Source organism: Colletotrichum acutatum (assembly GCF_030867785.1).
Source record: "Colletotrichum acutatum strain CBS 112980 chromosome Unknown BDZ83scaffold_89, whole genome shotgun sequence".
Lineage (NCBI taxonomy): Eukaryota > Fungi > Ascomycota > Sordariomycetes > Glomerellales > Glomerellaceae > Colletotrichum > Colletotrichum acutatum.
The window spans coordinates 48763-73577 of NW_026849083.1; the positions used below are offsets into that span (position 1 = coordinate 48763).

General features: G+C 51.2%; 10 protein-coding genes across 10 annotated transcripts; 3 read left to right on the forward strand and 7 right to left on the reverse strand.

The window, feature by feature from the left end:
* Positions 1-428: 428 nt before the first annotated feature.
* BDZ83DRAFT_630833 (uncharacterized protein) lies at positions 429-2119 on the forward strand. Its single transcript, XM_060508858.1, has 2 exons — positions 429-1928; positions 2045-2119. Exon 1 carries the CDS (start codon positions 561-563, stop codon positions 1878-1880), a length of 1320 nt encoding a protein of 439 aa, XP_060361873.1. The 5' UTR covers positions 429-560; the 3' UTR covers positions 1881-1928; positions 2045-2119.
* BDZ83DRAFT_677200 (RecQ family ATP-dependent DNA helicase) lies at positions 2120-5050 on the reverse strand. Its single transcript, XM_060511169.1, has 9 exons — positions 4627-5050; positions 4247-4579; positions 4149-4182; positions 3955-4096; positions 3787-3898; positions 3609-3734; positions 3228-3551; positions 2343-3167; positions 2120-2277 (listed from the first exon to the last, which is right to left on the reverse strand). Exons 1-9 carry the CDS (start codon positions 4921-4923, stop codon positions 2242-2244), a joined length of 2229 nt encoding a protein of 742 aa, XP_060361874.1. The 5' UTR covers positions 4924-5050; the 3' UTR covers positions 2120-2241.
* A 631-nt stretch (positions 5051-5681) lies between these two features.
* BDZ83DRAFT_784940 (major facilitator superfamily domain-containing protein) lies at positions 5682-7830 on the reverse strand (the record flags this gene model as incomplete). The annotated part of the gene is made up of 2 exons (XM_060515620.1): positions 5682-7376; positions 7449-7830. The coding sequence occupies 2 exons, from the start codon at positions 7828-7830 to the stop codon at positions 6076-6078; spliced, it is 1683 nt and encodes a 560-aa protein (XP_060361875.1). The 3' UTR covers positions 5682-6075.
* A 705-nt stretch (positions 7831-8535) lies between these two features.
* Positions 8536-9579, reverse strand: BDZ83DRAFT_584418 (proline racemase; the record flags this gene model as incomplete). The annotated part of the gene is made up of 1 exon (XM_060505754.1): positions 8536-9579. The coding sequence occupies one exon, from the start codon at positions 9577-9579 to the stop codon at positions 8536-8538; it is 1044 nt and encodes a 347-aa protein (XP_060361876.1).
* A 1448-nt stretch (positions 9580-11027) lies between these two features.
* BDZ83DRAFT_630840 (fungal-specific transcription factor domain-containing protein) lies at positions 11028-13153 on the forward strand. The gene is made up of 4 exons (XM_060508859.1): positions 11028-11694; positions 11776-12092; positions 12154-12287; positions 12347-13153. Exons 1-4 carry the CDS (start codon positions 11301-11303, stop codon positions 13020-13022), a joined length of 1521 nt encoding a protein of 506 aa, XP_060361877.1. The 5' UTR covers positions 11028-11300; the 3' UTR covers positions 13023-13153.
* Positions 13154-14386, reverse strand: BDZ83DRAFT_630842 (uncharacterized protein). Its single transcript, XM_060508860.1, has 2 exons — positions 13994-14386; positions 13154-13943 (listed from the first exon to the last, which is right to left on the reverse strand). The coding sequence occupies exons 1-2, from the start codon at positions 14249-14251 to the stop codon at positions 13428-13430; spliced, it is 774 nt and encodes a 257-aa protein (XP_060361878.1). The 5' UTR covers positions 14252-14386; the 3' UTR covers positions 13154-13427.
* Positions 14387-15265: 879 nt separating this feature from the next.
* On the reverse strand, positions 15266-16666 carry BDZ83DRAFT_584416 (glycosyl hydrolase family 61-domain-containing protein; the record flags this gene model as incomplete). The annotated part of the gene is made up of 1 exon (XM_060505753.1): positions 15266-16666. One exon carries the CDS (start codon positions 16664-16666, stop codon positions 15266-15268), a length of 1401 nt encoding a protein of 466 aa, XP_060361879.1.
* A 3647-nt stretch (positions 16667-20313) lies between these two features.
* Positions 20314-21865, reverse strand: BDZ83DRAFT_584357 (mitochondrial carrier domain-containing protein; the record flags this gene model as incomplete). Its single annotated transcript, XM_060505750.1, has 2 exons — positions 20314-20914; positions 20976-21865. The coding sequence occupies 2 exons, from the start codon at positions 21863-21865 to the stop codon at positions 20314-20316; spliced, it is 1491 nt and encodes a 496-aa protein (XP_060361880.1).
* Positions 21866-22594: 729 nt separating this feature from the next.
* On the forward strand, positions 22595-23276 carry BDZ83DRAFT_721828 (2Fe-2S iron-sulfur cluster binding domain-containing protein; the record flags this gene model as incomplete). The annotated part of the gene is made up of 3 exons (XM_060512415.1): positions 22595-22818; positions 22871-22977; positions 23041-23276. 3 exons carry the CDS (start codon positions 22595-22597, stop codon positions 23274-23276), a joined length of 567 nt encoding a protein of 188 aa, XP_060361881.1.
* An 81-nt stretch (positions 23277-23357) lies between these two features.
* Positions 23358-24629, reverse strand: BDZ83DRAFT_443762 (Rrp15p-domain-containing protein). Its single transcript, XM_060503128.1, has one exon. It carries the CDS (start codon positions 24488-24490, stop codon positions 23633-23635), a length of 858 nt encoding a protein of 285 aa, XP_060361882.1. The 5' UTR covers positions 24491-24629; the 3' UTR covers positions 23358-23632.
* Between the last annotated feature and the right edge of the window lie 186 nt (positions 24630-24815).

Here is a 24815-nt window from a genome sequence, read left to right on the forward strand (position 1 = left end):
CGGCAGCACTTGGTGTGAACAAGGGCAGGAAGTCTCCTTCCTTTAGTTTGGCAGAACTACATTTATAGAAAGAATTCAATACGGTAGGACTTCTACGGAGGATGGCAATACTTCCTTGTTTTGGCCGTGGCTTGAATATGCAGATCCAGTAACATACTTTTGAAAGTAAGGTTGATCTGCGATACGGATATGAGCTAGTCACACAGACCCGAGAAGATTTTGATGGTGTTGTTGAACAGCTAGAAGCTCGCATGATGGACCAAGAATGCCAGTACGTGTCGGCATATACTTAGACCGATAACTAAGGTAGATTCGCGGACCTTGAAGGTTAGAAGACCACCTACACAGGTCACTGATCTAATAGAAACGCCTATTTGACTCGAACCAAACTCAGATTCATACGGTTGGTCCGCATGACAAAGTTTTCCCGAAATACATGCTGTAGATGGGTAATGACAGGGTACATCTTCGAGAAATACCTCCTCTGACAATATTCACCAACTTTTCACCTCCAACACTTACTGCACTTCACAACATAACTAAGTTCCACGCGGCGATTCATGCATCTACGGGAAAGCAACTTCACAAAAAAGGCGATGGTGGGGATTGCCAAATTACCGCCGGAGGTTATCCAGCATATTTTTGATCAGCTTTCGACTGCGCCATCGTACTCGCACCTGTACTGGGTAGACGCCAGTTTCAAGAGCAAACTGTCGGACTTGGAGGCACTCAGTCGAACATGTCGAGCTTTTCGACAGCTGGTCGGGCGAAATCTATTCAGCTACGTCTGGCTGGTGAAACCCGGACACAACCACCTGATATCTCTCATTCGAGGTTGGGACTCCCGCCCAGATTATACACAACATGTGCGACGTGCGTGCATTCCTATTCACGCTCCAGAGCAATCTCCTCGGCAGCAAGAGATGAGATTGTCAGGAGACGAAGTCCCGTTCATCGAAGAGAAACTCAGTAAGATGGGGCTCGCAGTTTACCCCAAAGGATGGAATGGTGGCGGCCATGTCAACATACTTGCTATAATGGTTCCTCTCATGGCCAAATCGTTGAGGGAACTTGAGATTCAGTACATCTTGAGTGAAGATCACCGAGGCCATGGTGTTTCGAACAAACTTCTCCTGATGGAAAACGACGTCTTTCCAAATTTGGAAACCCTGCACATCAAATGCACACCTCGCGTGGGCCAGTTCCCGATGGAGCTTGTCAAAGCTATTTCAAAGAATGCCCCAAAATTAAGATCCCTCAAGATACAATGTTTCGACGGCGCATGGTTCGACGGATCGCAAACTTGGGAAAAGCTCACCAATATCTACATCTGGTCAAGTCTAAACGTGCAACCGTTCATCATGGAAATTATTTCGACGCCAAAGCATTTGAGTCATTTCGGACTTGACAGATGTGTGTCGAGTGTCAGTCAGATGGTGAATATGATCGACGCGTTGGCCGAACACAAAGGAACACTCAAAGCTCTAAGTGTCCGGTTCCCCGATCGATCAACTGGAGAAACAGCGAGTCTGCTTCTACACAAGCTCTGTAATCTTGAAATCTTCACGACGCAATTACAGGACGCCGGCACGCAGGACGAAAACATTCTACGACAGCTCCCAAAATCTCTACGAAAGCTGCGTATCGTACGAGCACGAGGCCACCACCATAACCATTTTGCACATCATTATTGGTTGGAGGAGCACCTTCGGAGACTCAAGAAGACGGGCAAACATTGTAGCTTGCAAGTGTTTGTTTGTGATACTTGGGAGGAAAGAGAGGGAGAAGAAAAACTCGACTTTGATGGACGAGATGAGGACTCCATCGAGAAAGGGTACTTGGCAGAGGCAGTCGACTGGCTGTACTTAATTCCTTGGTAGATTCGGATGAGAGGCTGTATTTCCCTTGAGTTCAGCTCAAGGGCTTTCCTTGATCCGGATATGAATGTCAGCGAGTTTACTTCAGTCTTTGAACCTGCTGTTTAGTTCTTGATCTACCAATCACCCCATAGGCGTTTATGGTTGAAGTTTAGGGCGATGGATACCTTTTGGATACACGATATAGCATTCTAGTTGAGTACTTTGCCAGGGCCTCACAGTCAAATTAAGATATCGATACATACATAGCTCGGCATTTCACCATACAGCCAGGCATATTGCCAGTACTTTATGTGCCTCCAGCTATACTCGACGTTTGCCTGATAGTGATATCATTGATCGAGACCTCGGAAATTTATGACTTTTATTTCATCATGTCTTCGAATTTCTGGACGAGATCCTGATCCAAGGTCAGTTCAATGTCCACATGGAGAACTATTTCTTGGCTTTCCCGAATGTACTTACGTTGAAATTGCAGGTGCTCATTGTCTCAAACACAGCCTTGTTGTTGTGCAGGCTCATGCTACTGACCCGGGGTGTTCGGATACCGAAAGCCACGCAGGCCATGAATCGGGCATCGTCTTTGGCTGTGCTATTGGCCAGAGCCTGCCTGCTCTCAAGTGCTGAGGTCTTCGGTTTACCACCTTTGGCCTTACTCGCCTCTTGTTGACATGCTTCTTTGCATACGGCCAACACCTTTCTCATGGCCTTTTCATCTAAAGGTTTGGGGGTAAATCCTGGTAGCCTGACTTTTTGGTGTGTTTCGCACCAAGTGCAGTGGCCACATTCCTTGACTGAAGAGTGAGTCGTATCGGCAAAGTAAGCTGCCAGCCCCCGAGTAAGGCAGCTTTCGTCTGTCAGCAAGTTGACCAGGTCTTGAACGCGCTCCAAATCCTGCTTCTCCTTCTTCACAATCTCCTTGTCTATGTTGTCGATGATTTCATCGATGTCGGCCTGCTTGCTTGGAAGTTTCTTGCTGACGCGAAAGACCTTTTGGACACCGGTCTTGCTGAGCTTGATGGTGCCAGACTCGGCCCACGAGTCTAATTTGCGGGTAATATCAGCGCGGCTTACTCCGTCGTTCCCAATAGGAACGTCAACATCGATATTTGTCCAGGTTTGCGCCTTTCTGGAGTGGGATAAGATGTACTTCGATGCTGGTGAGCCGTCGGTCTCAAGAGCACGATCCTGCAGCACCTGATATTTGTATTCAGAGTACTGAGGAGTGCTAGCCCGAAGAAGACCGAACTTCAGTTCTAGGTAGGCGTAGATGATAGAAAGTTGAGTCTCCTGTCCCCCATTAGCTGAGATGAATGCCGACACAAGTCAAGGAAAATAGACTCGACAAACCCTAATGTCTATCCGCCGCGATTGCGATGTCATAGCCACGGAGAAGGGGTCTTCGGGCTTCAGCTGGCAGTTCTCCTTGCTGCAGATCTCCTCAAACAATGCGCGTAGAGCCAGCATGGATGGCCGTTCGCCATGGATGAAGACGTTTCTGACAAAGAAATCTTTGTCCGAAAGATAGAGCATGCAAGTGCTTGGTTTGCCGTCTCTTCCTGCCCTCCCAATCTGTTGGCTATAGGCTTCAAGACTGCCTGGAAGATCGAAATGGATGATGGTCCGTACATTCTCCTTGTCGATACCCATGCCGAAGGCAATTGTGCCAACAATCTAATAGTAAATCCACATGTCAGAACTCCCTCCTACGAAGATGTCGGTGCAACTCACGATCATGTTTTGACTCTTGAGAAACGTATCTTGTATTCCGCCCCGTACGTCTGCGTTTAATCCTCCATGATATGCGCGAGCATTGAACCTCTTTTTAGACAGTTCGTTGGCTAGAGTTTCTGCAGCCTGTTTACATCGAGGTCAGCGAATTCCCGTTGGGAGGTTAGTAGAAGCCTACCGCGTGGGTCGTGACATATATGATGGATGGCCCGGGGTGTTTCTTCAAGAATTTAGTGCATATCTCGACTTGGTCATCATCTGCAGTGATAGGCTCGACCAATAGTCGGAGACTAGGAGATGTGAGCACGATGCTAACTAAAAGAGGTATTGTCATTGCCTGACTGACTTTGAGCGGTACATGCTTGTCACGAAAAGACCCTCGGGCGGGATGTCGAAAGTAGTTCGAATATCTTTGGCAACGGCTGCTGTCGCGGTCGCTGTGAGACAGATAACTCTGTCCACGTTGGCTTCCTTCGCAAAACGGGCGACTGAAAGCTATCGTCAGTCAAAGCAGAAACAGTGGCTGCATTAGAAACCGACTTTTGAGGTAGTCTGGGCGGAACGAGTGTCCCCACTGCAATTCTGTCAGATAATGGAATTCGTATCAAGTAGCGGATTTGTGACAATTTGAGACATACTTCTGAAATGCAATGCGCTTCATCAATCGCTAATAAGCGAATGCCACCACGGATCGACCTAAGGGACGCAAGAAAGCCCTCGTTGTTGAGCCGCTCTGGTGCGCAGTATAGGAGATCGAGTTTGCCACACGCCAGCTTGCTGTGAATATCGACGAACTCTTCGCGACTTTGCGTCGAATCTAGAACGGCTGCAGCGATGCCCCTGCGTCTCAGGGCATCAACTTGGTCCTTCATCAGTGCTATGAGGGGAGAAATGACGACCGTAACACCACTTTCTTCTGGGCTGCGCGATCCTGTTTCCTTGTCGAGCTCCTTTATAGCCACGGCGGGGACCTTTTCATATTAGACATGAGTGACTATTCTAAGCAGAGCCTCCATACCTGGTAGCACAGACTCTTGCCTCCGCCAGTAGGAAATACTACAACAGCGCTGTCGCCACTGATGATGCGATTGATTGCTGCTTCCTGCTCCAGACGAAAGCTTTCCAGGCCGAATCGTTCTCGTAAGACTCTGCGGGCCAGAACCGAGTGATCAGAGGAACCTCTCTGTCGTTTCGGTCCTGGTTCTTCACTTTGATCCGTACCCTCATTAGGTCGCTTGACTGCAGAGGGAGCAGCGTCCACTACGGCGAGGAGATCGGCTTCATCGGCCGAGTCGAAGCCAAAGTCGTCGTCCATGGTCGGCGACAATGGAGGCTTCGAAGGAATCGACAATTCGTACAATTAGAACAGACCGCGGAATCCCTTGGCGGAAGATGATTGAGGTCGGAATCGATGACGTCCCAATTGGGAAAGTACCTATGCGTGCTGGGCTTACCCAGCAATTACGACTGAAACGCGTCGACGCGTTCTCTGTAGGAGCTCGCATCGCGTGGGTCATGTGACTCCTGGGCCAAGACCCACTTATGTTCACTCACAATGGAATGAATCTTACCTCATGAATCTCATTTCACGACTCACTCAACGTGTCTCGCTGCACTCACCGAATTCGGTCAAATTTTCACATAAACAGCGAAGTTCAAACAAATATGAGTCTTTGACATTATTCGTTCTACAAAGACAAACAACTAAGCTGGAAGTCTCCGTTCCGAGGGCCTCCTGGGGCCCCCAATCCTTGCCAAGTGTAGGACACTGTGCGGTCAGTCACTCTCGCCTACGACTCACCATGGAGACAGTGAAGAAAATGGACTTTTGAACCAAGGCAGCGGACCAAGAGATGAAGACTTACCATTACGAAGGAGGACTCCTTCCCCTTTGCATTCCGTTACGCTTCGGCCGATGTTCCTTGGTACGTAGTGGATGAAATCGCGGTGGACCTTTCGGCTCGGGAAAGGCTGTCGCGGTACGAAGAGCCAAGCCGAACCGAGACTGTCTAGGGCGATAGCGGACCGAAAATTTCGAGTTGCGTGCAGCAACCCGGATGAAAGAACTTGACCAACTTTATGGTTTACTCTTCTCTTCATTAAAGATTAGGGTCTCGGGTGCATATTTCATTCTAATCTGAACCGACCACAACCAGAGATGTCCTGTCGGGTCGCCGCACTCCCTCTGTCGACAGGTTCATCCCACTTACATGGGTACGAGTTTTAGCCGAGAGTGGCCAGGTTCTGTCAAGCGCGACTCCGTGGCTGGCATCAACGTGTGAGAAGGATGAGCACATTGCCTGGACATTGGTCTTGCAAAGAAATGACCTGAATCTTGTAATCCTATCCATCATTATGAGGTACATTGTCTACTGAATCTGGTTATACCCTGTTGGCATTGTGGACCTCTCAATAAGGTAGCGAGGTACACGTAGAATCATGGATAATAGTAAGTGACCACCCGGTTCTAGGCTCTGGCCGCTCTGCTCTCCCTTTCCGACATATAAGCACGCCATCTCGGATTGAGGAGATAGACAGGCACTCCGAGTAGGAAGATGAAGCCAAAGATACCCGCCAACACACCAAAGGCAGTTTGATATCCCCATTTCTCAACCATTGGAGTCAACCCATACGTCACACCGAAAGAGACCACGTTCTTGGTTCCCACAACCACGACCAGTGCCGGCCCGGGATGTTTGGGCGCGGCTTCAGATGCGAAGCTGGTAGAAATGATAAGGACGGAGGTGAAGGAATACTGGAAGATGGTCCAGCCGATGTACGGACCCCACCATGTGTAGCCCCCTGATGCGGTGTAGCCATACAGCAATAGCATTCCCACTCCGACCACGGCGGGTAAAGCCAAGACGACCAGGTGGTGTTCCGGAATGTGGACGCCTCGATTCCGACGGGCGAGGTACATGACCAAGGGATTGCCGACGAATGTGCAGAACAACATGCCGAGAATGGCGCCAATGACGCCGCCAACGTTGATCAACCCAACATCCTCCGACTTCCATTGATAGTTCGTCACCAGAACAGTATTGTAGGTCAGTGACATGCCAACACCGCATCCAAGAGCAATGGAAGATGTCAACACCGCATAAATGATTCCTGGGGACGAGAATGATTCCGCCATGTGCTTCCAACTCAAGACTATTACTCGCATTGGTTGAGGATGCGGTGTCGACCAAGGTCTGATGCGCTGCAAATACGACTTTCTCTCAAGAGACTCGGCCGCCTGATTGGCGCCCGGAGCCGTGAGTCCAGACCGTTGCATCTCCTCGAGGTAGGCCTGAGCTTCGGAGTCCGGGATGACACGCGTGACACCAAACTCGTCCGTGATTACGACTTGTCCATCGAGCGACTCGGGCCGACGGGTGAACTGCGTCTCGAAGGCGAAAAAAAACGCAATGACCAGTCCAATGGCCACAGTGATGACGAAGACCCAGTAGTACCAACGCCATCCCAGGTCATGGTTCAAATATGACGAGGTTAAGTTGATAGTAGAGGATATCGCATTTTGTGCCATCCAGTAAAGACCAAAGATTTTGGAACGCTCGTGGAGAAAGGTAACTTCAGTGAGCATCAGCGGGAGAAGAGACTCTGAGGCACCCGTAGCCAAGCCCTGAACCACTCGGGCAGCAAGATGCCCGTTATAGCTGTTCTGCAAAGCGGCAGAAATTGTTGCTATCAGAAGTATGATCATGAATCCTAAGAATACTGGGCGTCGACCGTATGCTAGAGCAAGAGGAAGGATTATGTAGTTGCCTAATCATGATAACTTCGTTAGTTCACTATTCAACCTTTTACGGCATCTTCTTGAGTCAAGATGGATCTTACCAAGACCAATGCACAAGGTTGGAATAGTAATCAGAAGAACAATGTCTTCGGAAGAATAGCCTTGAGGGCCATACATCGCAAAGAATTCATGCAAAATTGCACCTAGACCACTGGCAATCGACAAACCCATACTAGAGAACCAGCAGCAGCAGAAGACAATGCCGTACTTCTCCCAAGGTCTGAAGCGGAGGGGATCGTTGGGATCCGAAGACGGAACTGGAATCTTGCGAACCTCTCCATCTCGGTTGATGAGAAGTGCGTTGCCTTCGACATGGCCATCGTGGTTGTCTTGCAAGCCCGGCTTGCTGAGGTCTTCGAGATGTTCGATTTGACTGTTTTGTTTCGCACCGCCACTGCTTCCGGGAGCCAGAGATGAAGGCATCTTGAAGGCTGATGGAGTACAAGGGCGTTGAAGATTGTTTAGGTGATCTGAGGTGTTGGTGAAGAAGAAGACACCTGCGGGTTACGACTGCGAGCAACCGTCGCAACTGCAGGGAAATTTGATGCACCCAATGTTGTCTTGATGGTGATGATTGGGGATGGAAGACATCATTAGTTGAATAGATCGCGGCTGACAGCCTTGTTATTTCAACATCTTGACCATCGTTGAGGATGTTGACCCGAATTGAAATCCGGGGTAGACATGGGCCACCCCGTTCCCCGGAGTGGGGGGTTGGGGTGCGAGGTAGTCTTAATTCCCCCCGCAATCTCTGTTCGGTTCGGCTGGGAAACAAAGCGCCATTCGGTTCGGGATCGCAAGCTTTTGAAGAAACCATGGCGCGATTAACTAGTACATAATCAACGTAGTTTCGTATTGTTTCTTGTCTATCTCTTGTTGAAAATCCACAGATCAGTCGACAATCTCGGACCACGAGCTCTTAGTCTCAACCTCTTCCATTGCGATGGTTGAGTGGCAGTATCCCACCGGGGGCGGGGCCGGAACAAGAAGCCCACAACACATACGGGGTACGGAGTCGCAGGGTTCGTACATGGTATTCCGGCCAAGTACGGCAGGCTTTTCTTTTTTTCTCTGTCTATGGCTGACTCCCAACATCTAACTATTTCCGCCTCGATGACTCGGCGCTGACTAGGACTCGATATCAGGGACATGCCATTGGTCCCCCACTCTGAATCCGGTAGGAAAGGGGTCCTCTGGATCCAAGACGACCTGCTTGTAGCTAGTGATCCATGCTCTGCCCTTGATGATTGGTACGACAGCATCAATATCTCCGACTTTGACAGTCCGAGAGATACGGCACTCGAAAGCCGTATCAATAACGCTAGTGTGCTTGAAGTATTCTCCAACCGCCAGCTGGCCCTTGGCATGCAGCAGAGCCATCCGCGCACTGGTGCCGGTGCCACAAGGGCTGCGATCAAAACGCCCGGGAGACACGACAACAGTATTCTTGGCAACCTTCCCAATGGTATCTTGGTGAAGCGGCTCTGTGAATTCGAGCACCGAGATGCCCTTGATTTCTGGGTTCTCTGGATGATGAGGCGTGTATGCAGCTTTCAATGCTGACTTGATCCTTTCGCCGAGCTCCACAAGCTTTGCGCCCTTGCTCGGCTCGATGGTCATCCCGACAGATGTTGCGTCCACGATAGCGTACCACATCCCGCCCCAGACAATGTCGGCGGAGACGGTCCCGATCCCCGGGACGTCGACCTGCAGATCGAACCGGTCCACGAAGGCGGGCACATTTTCAAAAGCCACGGATTTGCATTTACCACCTTGGCACTCCGCAGTCACGCCGACCAGACCAGCCGCCGTATCTAGAGAGAATTTGGTGATTGGTTCCTGCATGGGGATCATCCCTGTCTGTAAGAGTACCGTCGCCGTACAGATGGTGTTGGATCCGGACATTGGCGCATATTCCTCACTTTCCATAATCAGGAATCCTGCAGCGGCTTCGGGGTTGCATGGCGGGAGGATCAAGTTCGTGTTTTTTGGTGATCTTCCTCTTGGTTCATTCAATAGTAGCTGACGCAGCTCGTCTTTGTGCGTCAAAAAGTGCTGTAGTTTGTGCCACATGCTCGGGGCCGGCACATCTAGAACACCGCCGGTGATTACATCGCCAACTTCACCCTCCGCGTGGCATCCAACCACGTTAATGACACGACTGGCGCTCATCCTTCTGTGTCGGACAAGGTTGAAGAGGTTGTTGGCTAGATTGGTACTTCAGGTGATGCAGGGCTAACGTGGAGCTTGCGCTTGAGGTGATATTGGATGACCAAGGAATGATGAGTTGAGACGAGCAACAGAGGAACGAGGTTTCTGGCCATATCAGATAAACATCGTTTGTGCTTGATGCTATTTAACAAAATGGCAATGGAGCTCTTGTCGCCTCCAATGCCCCGCGTTCTCGTAATACCCCGCAGAGCATCGCGGAGACTTGCCCAGGTTATTCAATGTTTGCTCCAGAGATGCTTGCTTGATTTTAACTTTAAAATTAAGAAAACCTACCAATCATTGAAAGAAGGAAGAAGCGAAATGGCTAGGTATCAGTAATAGATACACGAGTTATCAACCCGAAACCAAGTGAAATTGATTTTGGATTGACGTCCGGCTCTCAAGCTCGTCCACGCGACCGAGGAATTGCTGCCTGCCCCTTTACTTTCGTAGAGAAATCGAGACGATGTAGATTGGAAAAGAATCAGTCAGTCATTTTTTACCTCTGCCATTTCAATAAGACTTAGAAATCAAGGCAATCATCTCAATGGCATACTTCCCATGTCCATGCCCAAGGCCTTGAGGGAAACATCTCGAACCCACTAAGCGGTGTCATTTGATTGCCGCCATTGGCGGCCCACTCTCGCGCGGTGCCAAGAGAGCCAGTCGCTGACAATCGCATAGCTCACAACCGCCAAGGCAAGCACGTTCGTGGCCACGCTTTGAGAATGGCTTGCAGGCAAACCAGCTTCGAAGGAATTCCTCATCTTCCATTAATAGGCGTTATCGAGGTGTGGAAGTTCCGGGACGGCTCCGGGGCGACCGGCGCCAGGCGCAGTTTACATGGCGCGCGGTTACTTATCATGTTGATCTTGCCATCGCCCCCTGAGTACCAGGCCTAACTTTTGATGCATTTCGACACTTGTTGTCTGAGGCTTATTTGATTCATATGTGGCGAATTGTTTTCTGATCATATCAAGAGCTCACTAGTGTTTAGTTCGATCGAGGTCAATTGGCCATATTCAAAGGTATCCGACCATCGCTTGGGTTGAGAGTGGGAGCAGCAAGCTGAGAACAGGGGTCTTTTTCTTCCCTCTACAACCCACTCCCACCATAGGAACCGATGCAGCAGGTCTGCGGATTGCTTCTGCCTAACTAACCCGCCGGCGGGCTGACTCTAGGGCGAAGAAAGACAATGATATCATCCTTGAGACATGAGCAGGCGCCTGTGATGCTCAGTGATTTGTCGGTTTGCGATACCATAAGCCCCCACATATCTATCATCCCTCCCGCATTGGCTACAACGTTGAGTCCTCTAGGGCTGAGGGGATGTTGATCGGCGGCTGTACCTGTTGCCCCCAAGGCGAAGCACAGCATGGCAGTCTTTACCCAAATAGGAAGATACTCTGGCCAAGACCTCTTGCCAAGCGAATCGTCTTACTTGGTGTTGTACACTGGGGCTCAAGCAAGGCAACCCGCGCACCCGGAGCATAGGATACTTAAGATATCCAAGCCTATGCGGACCTGGCCTGGGTTGAGAGCCCCCTCCACAATCAAACCCTCGAACCCTTCGTCCCATCGACTTCTTCTTACTCAATCTGGTAACGCTGGTGCATATTAAGCTGTCACTCGGTTAGGGCTGAACTGCACCTTTTCGGCCCTGATCCACGCTTTGCAACACAATGTCACCAGCGCCTCAACCATCATTATCCCCGGAGATCCCAGAGAAACGACGATGCTGGGAGTGTCAACGCCGTCGCCTTGTCTGCGACTCTGTCAAGCCAGTCTGTAACAAGTGTCGTGCTTCCGGCATCGTCTGCCCTGGCTACGACGACAGAAAGCCACTGACTTGGCTCGCACCTGGAAAAATCACTTGTCGTACTCGACGCAAAGGGCGCTTGGTAGACAAAGACACAGCTGCGAAGAGAATGAAGACAAAGCCAAAGCCGAATCGCCCAGGGGCAATCGAAGACACCGAAGCATTGACTAGAAGCAAGAATAAATATGGCGGAGAGCTCATCTTTCACTCAACTCTAAGGACTGACATTTGCGACGTCTTCGAAGCCGTCCAGTATTGTAAGATGCAAACCACAAAACTAGACAAAAGATCTAGCTGGTACCCAAAACTATCAGAATGCTCTAACAGAAACTTTTTAGTCAACGACGTTTTCTATCCATACACTAAGTCGGGGCACTCACCAACGAGCAACGTGTTCATCGCTGAAATTCCCCTTAAGGTCGTCAAATATTTGCCGATCTCGATTGCGCACAACTTGGTTGGCATCGTATACCATCATCGTATGCATGTACAAAAAGAATGGAAGAATGATTGCCCTTCTATATTATATGCCCAACACCGGATGCACCATCATCGGGGTTTGTCGATACGGGCGATTAACGAAGACCTCGCCAACCCGAAGACCCAGAGCAGCGATGTTGTACTGACGGGGGTCATTCTTCTTCTCCAGTCCGAGGTCAGTCGAAGTGGCCAGTGAGGCTTCTTGTCTACAATGATTGCTGACCCAACACCAATAGATCAACGCATGCATAACGCCCCAGTGGCGACAGCATGTAGATGGTCTCCTGGCTATCCTCGCATGTCGGGGCGGAGCCCGGGGGTGGGCCATGTCGGAGCCATATCGCCAAGGCTTGCTCCTATCTTTTATAATGTAGGTCTAAATATCATGGGTAAATTAAAGTCTTGATGCTGACTTCGACAATGACGTAGTGTGATGACTTCGGCGAATACGACGAGTCCACCTGACGATCAAGTTACAATTTGTGATCATGAAGAGTTTATTGAATTGATCCAGGAGTTGTATCCACTTGGATTGCATCCACACATCCCTTGTCCGATGCCTCTATTTTTGGAAATTTCGCGGATTAACCATCTTCGAGCTAAGGTCTCCAAGAAGTTGATGGGAAAGTCAACAGCGAACGCAGTTGCGGAGGATATTGTTGCGAGGATCGAGAGCTTTGATGGAACAGACTGTGACTCCTTCTACGAAGACAGGGATGACCGTGATCTCATAGCTGCGATATTTCACTCTGCAGTGGCTGTCTTCTGCATCTCATCGCTGCAGAGCGTTGGAACCCTACCCAGGTCCCATCGCCTGACAATGCTGAGAACCATGCATGGCAATCGCCTGTATTCTCTCATGGAGGAGACAAGAAATCACCCCCAACTCAAGAAATCCGTTCAATGGCCTTTGGTTGTCGCTGGCATCGAAGCCTCGGTTCGGGTAGATAAGCGTCGGCTTGTAGCAGAGCTTTACTTAGAGCAAGCCAAGGACATCGCCACGCCATTACCCCTTCACGCCAAGAATGTTATGCGCACCTTCTGGGACGGAGACGCTACAAATTGGGATGCATGTTTCGATCAGCCCTACGCGTTTGTTTCATAACATGAGGTGGGAACAAGGTTTGAGCTCGGAGGGACAGATAATTGGGAAAGAAACAATAAATCATTACTAGGCGATCTGGCGACCCTTGCTGAACTATATCAAAGGAGGAAATGGTACTCTGAGAGCACTTGTGTATGTATTTTAGATTGATTAAATGAGTGACAGGTAGTGCAGCTTAATTTTAAGGAAGGTAATAATGGCCTCTGGCCCGGAGCCCAACGATAAATCCATGACCACGTCTTCTCCTCCAAACGAATTCAAAGTCTTATTCGTGTATGTGTAAGTCGTCTTGCTTTCGGCCCCAAGAAACAATCGTGTGAAGTCCCAAGTTGAAGTCACCCTCTCTGTTTTAGTGCCCGAGACTAGACTTATCTAGAATGGGGTGAGGTTCTTGACAACCCATCATCAACAAGTTGACGCCTTCACGTTGACCTTGAGGTTGTCCATGGCCGTCAAGATCGTGATGGTGGTTCCTGTTATAGGACTTGCGGTTTCAAAGCTGACGCTCTTGAGACTTTTCTGATTGACAAGGCTGCACTTTGCCAAGCTTGATCCAAGAACATCGGGTTCATATGAGCAGAATTCAGTGATGGTGTTCCCATTCACGTCCACTCCCTTCACGGTGAGCTTGCAAGCCCTCTTCATATTCTCGAGGCCGGTGCGAACACACTGGAAGTCAAACGTCTCAAGCTCAAAGCTTTTTACCTTTGATCCATCGTAGTCTTTGGTGATCAATGGATTCTCCAGTGTCGAGGCTGTGGTGATGGTGCCGTACACCAGGAACTCGTTCTCGCGGAGGTTGGGATCAAGCGCCCCTCCGACGGACTTGACTCCGAGGCCCGAGTACTTCAGTTGTTTGTAAGGGGTAGGCGGGAATACAGGGTTCAAGATAGGAAGAGCACTCGAGCCAATGTCTTTGTACTGAAGTCTTGGTCAGTAATACAGTTCTTTACCAGGAGAGATTGACTTACGGTGAGTACGTAAGGGGTGACTTGCTCGCAGTTGTTCCCAGTAGGAGATGCCATGCTACCCCCCAAAAAGAGGATGACAGAGGCGACTTGAGCAAGAGAAGCCATGATGGACAGAGTGACGCAGTTGGGGTATCTGGTTCTGATAGCTGGGTCCTGGCTAGTGATGCAGACGATGATGTTGGCAGGAACAAGATGGTAGTGCAAGGATGTGCGAGAAGGTAGGTTCTTTATACTGATTCTCAAGTCCAAGGAGATCATATTCCAGAACTCAAACTTTTCAAGTCGTCAATATTAGTCAACTTGCCCGTATCAAACAAAGATATGGCCAAGCGAACAACAGGCACGACATCAGCCTTAGTATTATCGTATGCCGATCATCCGATGTGAAGGTTTTCAATGTTCAAAACGCCTGCAGTCACATATTGTGTCTTAGATTTATTGGTCACACAGGCAGTTGTTGCTGCATAATGAACCAGATCGTTAATTTTAAGGATAAATAGCCTTAACTAACTCCTTCTTGTCTCTTCACTTCCTTCAGTGTGGGCTACTACCATAAAACCATTTGACAATGTCATGGATCGTCGCTCTATGCATGGTTCTAGTTGAGATATCAGGTAGCCCATGAGGATGAATGTTCTTTTCCTGGTACTAGATTCAGTGATTGGAGCATGAGTGGCCAATGCAGGCGAAGTTACTCGTGACACATGCGATCTGAGACGTGCGGCAACGACTGGAACTAGCTGCCGGGTTACACTGTTTGGTACCACGGGTTAGCCTTCGAGGCCTAGAACACGTCTGGCTTCCTCATCGACGATCGATCTATAGAGTTGGGGAGGCCGCTGGCAGCGATTCCGGGTCATCAGCGTTTTACGATTACTCATGGAGTTTCGGTCCTAAGTCTGTATGACCTCTAGACTGAGACATCATCAAAACTCCTTCAGGTCTTCGGCGGACAAGATCTCGACTGTGGATGTACCATGTAGAGTGGTATAAAGCTGTGATGGAGGTAACGTACCTACACTACAGACCACTAAGAAGATTGACCCAAATCAGAGGCTTAGAATGGAATCGAAACGGTGATTGACATACAGATGATTGCCAGAAGGCCGATTCTTGGAAGAATGATTCATCTAGATAGTTTCGATGACTTTTCGAGGAAGAAACAAATAGCTAAGGAAAATAAACGCAACCGCCCAGGCTATCATGCAACGCTGAACCACCTCAACCCTCACACCGCAATACCATCCAGTGATACAAACCACTCTATATCACTCATACCGGAGTACATTGAGCGTAGTATGGGTTGGCCGTCTTGCAAGTAGCGCCAGGGACACAAGACGTCGGGCTCTCAGCCGGCCAGTTGATACCGCCACACTGTCCGTACAGAGACTGAGCTCCCGCAGGTACAGGACCCGGAGTACATTGCGCGTAGTACGGGTTGATGGTGGTGCAAGCCGCGTAGTCTGGACACCTGGTCGGACCAGCGTAGTTCATGCCACCGCACTGGCCGTACAGGTTCTGAGTCGGTTCTCCTGCGGGTGGTGCCGTCGTTGTCATGGTCTGGAACGTCGTGGGCAACGGTGTCTGAGACGTTGTTCTGGTGGCGCTGGTCGGGGAGTTGTTGCTGGTACTGGTTTTACTGCTTAAGCTAGAACTTGAGCTGGATGTCGAACTTGTGCGAGTCAGTGTTATTGTCGTCGTAGCAGCAGTAGTAGAGGTTTGGATCAGGGTGGTAGTATCTGAAGTAGAGTTGCCGAAGCTGATTGTGCTTGAAGACCTGCTAGTGATCACAACGACAGAACTTGAAGCTGGTACACTGGCGGAGGCGGTGATGACTGAGCTCGCGCGAATCGTTGTGCCGTAAGGGGTAGCACTGCCAGAGGCAGTGATCTGAATCCTCGATTGCGGGAGCATGGAAACACCACCGGAGATGATGGAACCACCAGGAATGACATAGTCGTTGAGGTTGTCCCGGTAGATGTTGTACAGGATACCGGGGTCGTTGGCGCCATAGAGAGCGGTTCCTAGTACGCCAGCAGGGTTATCCGTTCCGGAGCCGGTGATCTCCAAGTTGACGCACTGGGGATAACTTTGCGCTCCGTTCTGCTGACCGGCGCTGTGAAGGGCAATGATGTCGTGACGAAGAACGTAGTGGCCTGGAGCAACATTGGGCGGGATGCGGACGGACCAGGCGTTGCCGTTGTTAATCAACACGGTTGCCGCCCACTGGTTTGTCTGTTGAGGAGGGTTGATCAGACCGGCGCCGTCAATCTTGAAGAACTTGAGTGCTGTCTTGTCGATGGCGTTGCAAGGTCCATTGCAGTTTGCTAGGAAGTCCATAACGGGGCCCTTGTGACTGTCAGGCCATTCCGTCCATTGGAGCTGCACAGTATCGCCAGCAGCAACTGTGATTCGGCCCTTGCCAGACACTGCTTGTCTGTGGCAGATGATATTCGGAGCATTGTAAGCGTCGGGCGCGACAAAGCCATTGTCACGCTGATCTATCGTCCAGCCGGCTACGAGAGGAGGGTTGTTGGTGTATGGGTCCTGGACAGGGATGTAGTTGCGGTATGAGACGCCGTTGACGACGATGTTGGTGACGTGACCGTGAGCAGCGACCGAAGCAGCAGACGCCAAGAAGGCAAGAAGGCTTGACGTCTTAAGGTAACCCATTGTATAAAAAGAATGTGAGTCGGCGTTGAAGAACGTCCGAAAGAGGAAGGGATGAGCAATGAATGAAAAGAACGAGTGTGTGTAAACGAAATCAGAAAGAGTGATGATCCTTTCGTTCGGAGTCGACGCTTCGGGAAGCGTTTATCTTGATACTTTATACCTGATAACCCCGCTGGGCACTGAGTTTATTCGCGTGAGATCACCATGTGGGAGCTAGGGATAGGGTGAGTCAAACATTCCAAGCATCGGTGTTCCCTCACATGGTCTTATATTTCGCGAAAGGGAGTCTCGCCGTTGTCTCCCTGGCTAGCTGAAAGCTCAAGGCGCGCCATGAGTTCGCCACCGATTCTGGGCTTTTTGGGCGTGCCTCAATGTTGCCCTCTTCTGTCCCGATCCATGAGGCATGATAAACTCTCCAACATGATGCCGGAAGCAGGGGCAGCTTGAAGCCCATCACACGCCACGTGGATGAGACTAAGCGCCTTTCTATCAATTTTAAAAGACATGCTACTGGCATCAGAGAGGTGGATCGAAGTCCAGATCAACGTCTCGCCGCCAGTCGCAAACGTACTGCGGAACCGGCCCGCGGCTGAAGCAGGATCTCGAGATCCAATGTCTTCCCGGAATCACGTTGAGCCTCTGAATAATTGAGTGTTCGATTTGCGGGAGCTAGACGCAGAAAACTCTGCATTTAGGGATGCAAGGGAGAGTGTCTTGAAGGACCTTTTCCCCGGAGCACGTATTCTCAAGTGGAGGTTGGCGGGCCTTGAGAGGCAACCGAACCCAGGTTCTGAGTAGTGAGTAGTCAGATATTATGACCGATGAGTTCACAAGACGATTCTAACCTTCCAAATGTGCAGGTGATTGTGCATGTGCCTTCGAAAGAGTTCAGTCGAGACATATAGGGCAGCTAAATCTGTTCCATGAAGTCTGAAGACACAAGGAAACGATGCTTAACGACTAGCACCTTTCCCCGACAGTCTAGCCTCCTGTCAAGCTCGATAGCGTGAAGATATGTGACCATTTGTCTTAACATTGCTCATCGGCGGCGTGTGTGACCCAATCGCGGTTCCGCGGGCTTCTTCGGACTTTCTTACTCTATCGACTTGGCAGGGCGGCAAACCCAGACCATTCCCTCGCCGAGTAGATGGGAGGCTGATTCTGCCCACAGAATCATTGCAAGCTACTGGAGTCGAAGCCACACCTGAAGGTTGTCAGATCATGGTGGAGATGTCTTCCACCTCCATTCCATGCGAGAAACTGGAATAGAAATCAGGAATCGCTGCCTCGACATCGTGCCTCAAGTAGGACGATACGAGGACGTGGCTGACCCTGACCATGTGAGAATCACGTGAGAAAATGCACTGCAAATAGGTGACAATATGCTACAGAACGCCCCTTGAAATGACAAGACTTTGACCTGTCAGTCTGCGCCTACTGCTGATCTTATTGTCTCGTGGGCACACCACTCGGCCAGTTCAGATGTTGCGCATAGTGCAGGGCTCAGTGAGAGTGTCTCTCTGCGAGGCTCCCCTACCGAGGGCTGAACTGAGATACTGCCTGAATCACTCACCGGCCTTGCGATTGGGCCTATCTCAAACGAGAGAACAAGCAGGCTAAAAGGGGACAGACGGACTTGGCAAGATACTTGGGGTAGTTATGGACGTAAATGGTTTTTAATTGTTCAAAACAAGACATACCCGACGCCACAGACTTGGTGATTGTAAATCTCTCAGGAAACTCCTCTCCAAATTGGTGGTCAGATTGCTGAACAAGCGACGTTTTCGTCCAAGAATGGCCCAGCCATGCTTAGCGGGTGCTAACGTGAACGCCTCCTTAGAGTTGACAGCCGGGCAGAAAAACGCCCCCAACAAGGGACAGATAGCCTCCGAGAACGGACTCCAGCTTTCCAGTCCATGTTACTGTGCCGAGATGGGAGCTCTAAACTGACGGTGGCCGGGGTCTGGGATGCAGCGATGCCATGTGGGTAAACCGTGGTCTGAGGTCTCGGCCGAGCACTTCCTGTCAGATTGACACGCGGGAGCGATACGGACCAGAGAGGCAGTGGTACCATCGCTGTTGAAGCTGCCTTATTGTTGACAGGCATTGAAGGATACATCGTTGCCTATGTGGATGGAGACGGCGACGACTCGAATCCGAACAAGGGATGGGATGTGATACGATGTTGCCGATGGGCGTATTGGTGATGTTCGTATGTTTGTTTACCAAAGGAAAGACAGTGGCGGTAGGTCCTCCATATTGTCATCTCCATCTTACACCGTGGGCGCAAGCCCACGACCGGTGTCTCAGCCTTCGATGATGGCAATGTGGAAGAACATGAAGGGCATGAGAACGACCATGCAAGCATTGCGCATTGTAGAACGCGCGAAGCCCAACGCAACATGCTTGAGGATGATGCAGGTAAGGAGTATAGCGTTCAAGGCAGAGCTAACGCGGAAGATTGAAGTACGTGCCATGGTCTTGGTTTCAGGTGAATGGGGAAAACTTGAGTAGTTCGCAATACGTGAGAAAGCGAGCAAGAACGAGTTGAGAAGTGATGTGTGAGGTGAATGCATTACAACGGGACCGTTTACGAAAGGACAGGCCGCGCTGGTCCCTTTTTGAAGTTTTTGTCTCATCCATCGGACGTCGTCCCCCTTTTGGGCGCCTCCCATGTGAGAAGACCAGGCAAGCGGACCTCCTGTTGCAACAAACCACCACGATAATTCAGGTACGATGACATCCTGTCATCGGGCGAGAACCCATGATACCAGCCCTTGTCTGACTAGGGTCCATGTCTCCTCGGATCCTGAGGGAAAAGACTCGCATTGTGCACGAATGGCATGTAGACAGCTTTTGAGTAATCTGTGGCGCCTATCTTGCAGACGGGCACTCAAGCATCCGGTGCCTAAAAGCAGAGGAAGGCTTCGCGAATCCTACCTCAGTCGTAGGCGCGAAAATATACTGGAATTGACTTATCGGCGTTCCTGGAGGCTGGAGAGAGGAGAGATACCCAAAATCCTCAGAGGACCTGCCACGATGAGCCCCTTGGTGCTACTGACAGCTGCATTCTCCATGCAGGCACCCTGCACGACCTGGTGGTTGAATGGGTTGGCACCCTCCTCGAACCCAGTTTCTGGCGTCGTACGAAGAAAGTTCTAGCGAAATCCCACAGATACGGACGTATTTAAGTCTGACGGAGGGGGTAACACAACCTTGGGATTCGCACGTAAGTTGGGATAAATGGGAGAGTGTGACGGAAAGGACTAATTTTAACGCAGAATTTTCTATTAGGAGTAGTGGCTCGGTGGCCCCTGAGACTATGGAGTTTGGATTCCAGCAGGACGAAAAAAGGTACAGAGAGTACAGCGTTTCGATGGTTGGGTTTTCCTTTGCGTCGCTTTGGTCAAAATTTGAAAGGAGGATATCATACCGTATCTCATCATGGTCGTGGAGGAGAGAGTTGTTCAGAGTTTCGAAAATTTCCGTTCCCATAACGCCAAGAATCTCGCAGCCCAAGTACACCTCTAGTACAGCAAAATTACAGTTGGTTCTTTTGTTGTTCGCACTCGCACTTTGCAGTCGGCCGTTGGTTGGATGTGTTGTTGCATGTCGGCCGTTGGACGGCTCGCTTGAAAATCCCTCTTCTAGAATTCACCCTCGGCACTGTTCCCGATGACCCCGGCGGTCCAGAGTCCGACCAGGCCCCACCAGGAGACCTTCCAGCCGCGCCATAGGCCGTCGAGCCCCTGGCCCTTGCGGTAGACCGTTTCTGCAACCTTTGGCTTGCCGCCCCTGACTTTCTTCACTGGTGTGGGCGCGGTGGGGATCGCCCGGGTGCCTTCCTCGTTCATAATGTAGAGCATGGTTCCGAGAACGCCCTTATAAGGCCCAGCCGGGACAATAGTCTCGAGCTTCTGGTCCTTGCCTGACAGGGCCCGGACATGTGCGGGGGTGGAGAGGACGGCAACTTGGCCGCGCCGGAGGACGGTCTCGAGAGGAAGCTTGACAAACAAGGCTACAGAGGAAGCGCAGAATTTGGCAACTGAGAATGTGGTAGGAGAGACGCGGCTGTCGATAAGGAACCTAGTCCGCAGGACAAGTGGTGTCGACAGGGTGAGGATGGGATGGATGAGCGAATGGAAGATCGTTGGGATGGCGAGCGAAGAGGGGCAGACGTAAGATGGGAGAGCTCGCATTGTCGAAAGTGTTCTCCTCGATCCCTTTGAAATTGGTGTGACGAGAAGTCTATGCCCGGAGTTAGCACTGCCTTGGAACCCGAGTCAACACGAAACAGCCAGTGACATACCTTGTGCGCACCAGGTCCAGAGGCGCGAGAATGAGGCCCGTTGCAACGGCCGCAGCAACGGCAACGCACAGAGAGGCCCACGGATAGGGCGAGGCAATATCAATCAGCCGATCAATATCCTCCTTGACGCCGAGATCTGGCACGTTGAACAAGGCACTCAGAGCACTTCTGGACCAGTTTTCCAACAGCGAAGAGAGTACTGAGTAAAGGAACGTTGCATTGGATCCCTTCCACACACCCCAAGCTCCCTCCTTTTGCCAAAGTTGGCCAATAACCTCCATCAACGAGTCGGATCGACGGATTGTAATCTGGTGAGGCGGCACGGCCTGCTGCTTCGCTGCTGGTGTCTGTGGAGGTGTGGAGGAGGAGGGAGACTGGCGGATCCGATGGTCCCTGGAGTAGGACGGGGTCGGCGTACTCGGGACGTTGGAGGTGAAGTAGGCAGGCTCGTCGAGATCCGAGTCCGAATCGGCTTCGTCATATGCCGTATTGCCGTAGCCAGAACGCCGTCTCTCGGAGACAGGCGTGACCAGGGGCGTCGGTACTGCTGCCAAAGTCACGTCATCGTGACTCCGGACCTGCAAAACCGTCTTTGCAACCTCGAAAGGCTGGGCCATCAGGACGGAGGTGTACTTCCATAGCAGCTCATCGACGAGATCCTTGACAGTCTGAACGACTGAAGGAGACGGTTCACTGATGTAATCTTTGTAGTCGATGTCGGAAAAAATGTCGCGTGCTTTAGACGCGTACCGTTCGCTCGCTGCATTGGCTCCATGACGGGCAAAAGGATTCGGTGCGGATGAGGCAGATGTCGGATCAGGAGGTTCTCCTATAGTCGGCGGCTTGTAGTATGGTCTCAGGGGATTCACCCCTTCTCGATGAGTAGCCATAGTCTCGTTTGGCGTTTGTTTACGGCTCAAATCTTGTGATGCATGATTTCGGGAGCTTTCCACTTTTGCTACCAATTTTGCATGATGAAATGGAAATCACCTCGGAGATAAAGACTAGCGGGGCCAGCACACGACAGTAAACGCGCCTTCCCTGGTGCTCTCTGGTGCTCCTGCTGCTTGGTAACAGCTGAAAAGAACTCCGCTGATGAGCTGACCAATGGTATTCGCCCTTTTCAGGGCTCTGACGGCAGGAAAGACCCATAAAGTGGTAAGTACCTACGGATACTTACTACGTGCCTTAGGTACCTTCCGCCCGTTCCAATGGCAGTGGGCCAGGGTCTCCGGAGGCGGAACATTGCGAATCGCCGGCCGATAAGCCCGAGGGGTGGGGGCCTTATCGGAGCTCCTGCAGGCGTCCGGGCCTATAGAATTTTCGCTGAATCCAATGCATCTCCACCGTTCCCTTGCGCATTTATCGAAGCTTTCCAACAACTTTTTGTCATTGCTCGCGGGCACCCACCACCCACGAACCGAGCAAGCTGAACAACTCATCTGACTGCTGAACCGTGGTGTCGTTGTGTACAATTGCCTCATAACCCCTCATTTGTTACTAATTTCACTTCCACCGTGCTCCCGAACTCGACGGGCGCTTCGATTGATCCCCTTTACTCCGAGAAGAAACAGCAACCCCGGCTGTGAAGCCGAGAACGGAATTCGTACCCAGCAACCATGTCTTCAACCAGACTCAGCACAAGCCTCTGCAGGATGGCTGCCAGCGCATCCCGACAGGCCCGCCCAGTGCAATGGCAGACTCGAACCATTCACAGCCAGATCATGTCCAAGAGGCCGACACAGCTTCCCTCCAGACAGCTTCAGTGGCCTTCAGCGCGTGCTTTCTCGGCTTCGGCTACCCAGGCGCATGGCCACATTACCCCTCCGAAGGCCGGCGAAGAGTGAGACCGTCCACAACAGTCTACCGAGGCTTATACTGATGATATCCCATAGGCTATGGGTAACATTCGTCGACAAGGACGGAGACGAGTTCAAGATCGCTGTAAGCGAAGGGGATAACCTTCTTGACGTTGCGCAGGATAACGACTTGGAGATGGAGGGTATGCAACAGCACTTTTGGCGGCAACGCCAGGGCATGTAATATGCTAACCATACATCCTTAGGTGCTTGCGGAGGCTCTTGCGCCTGCTCAACGTGCCACGTCATCGTTGCCGAAGAGGAATACTACGAAAAGATGCCCGAGCCCGAAGATGACGAGAACGATATGCTCGACCTGGCCTTTGGTTTGACGGAGACGAGTCGATTGGGCTGCCAGATTACAATGACAAAGGAGCTGGACGGTCTCAAGATCAAGCTGCCTTCGATGACACGGAACCTTCAGGCCAGCGACTTCAAATAAACAAGCACACTCTTTCAGCATTGCGGCGTTGGAAGCGGCATACCACACAATTATTTAATCATCTGTACTATATTATACATACACCATGTCAGAAACGGAAAGGGCAAGAAGGTTTAGCGGGCAGAAAAAGCTGGGGAGGTGTTTTTCAATCAAGCGCGGCATCACGGATGGGATACATCGGCTCGGCTCGGCTTACGCTAGATATTGGCGGGTATCAAGGGACGGTGGGAGGGAATAACATCACTCCTCTAAGCTCATGACATTTACAAATGTGATGAACGATTCTGGTGAACGCAGGGGTAAATAAGGCCCTGTCTGTGCATAGGCATCCATTTGCCATTGGTATCCTTTTTGAATTAAGCCTCCTCCAATCCGCCCTTCTTCAGGCCTCCTCCTCCAGACGCAATCAGGTCCAGGAATCCCTTCTTACTCATCTCGTTGATCTTCTCCTCCCTCCGCACAACACCGACGACGCCATCCTTGCGTGCCTTCTTCTCCGCCTCAGCAGCCTTGACTTGCGCCGCTCTCACGGCGTTAAATAGCTTGACGACACCCCTTTGCGCGACCTTGCGCAGCCTCCGCTCCGTTTCAATCATCTCCCCCGTCGACGTCTCCTCCGTCTCCGGCGCCACAAGCACATTGCGCACGCGGCCCTTCTCCATTGCCTCCTTCTTCTGCGCCCTCATCTGCTTGCGCGCCTTAGACTCGAGTGCCTGGTCGACAGCCGCCTGGGCGGATTGGTGGGCCTCGGCACTGCGGGCGAGGACAGGGTCTGATCGTTTCGCGTTGGAGAGCTTGGTAGATAGAATTTTTGACATGGACGTTGAGAAGGCGGATGGGTCATTGCGTTTGGACTTGATGAAATTGGGGTTGCCGCCATCGTCGCTCTCGTCTTCTTCTGAGTCGGAATCCGAGTCGGTGCCTACGGGCGCGTCTCTGCTCTTCTTGGGCTTGGGGGCGGGTTTTGTCTTCTGTTTGGGTGCTGCGGGCTTGTCGTCGCCTGAGCTAGCTGAGTCGTCGTCCGAGGCAGCGCCGTCGTCGACAGCAGCGTTGTGAATATCATCGTCAGAATCGAGGAGGTTTACCGCATCGAATTCCTGTTCTTCGTTGTCGGAGGCGGGTTCGGCTTGCTTCTTTTCTTGTCGCTTTTGCTTCTTGGTTGGGGGCGCAAGGCGGCCATCATTTGTTCGCTTCTTCGTAGCTGTTCCGGCCATGGTTGTGGATTATGTGTTGCAGTCAATTGGTGTTGATGCAGTGTGGTGGTCCAGGTCCTCGACTTGGCTGGAAAAAGTTCCCCATGTTGTCTTGCAGGTCAAATTTTTGGGTTCGGCAGGTGGAGACATCCCCTTATCGTCGGTGTACGCTCTCCGATAAGGAGGCTCTCACCGAGACGCCGAGCAATCCTCACCGAAGATGGCTCCGCATGTTGCGCCGCAAGACCCACACGGCGGTCGAGCGCCGATATTCACCGCACAGTGCAGCAAATTCGTTGCGTTGATGCGGCGCTCACACGGAGGTGAAGGCGCCCTCCCCGTCGAA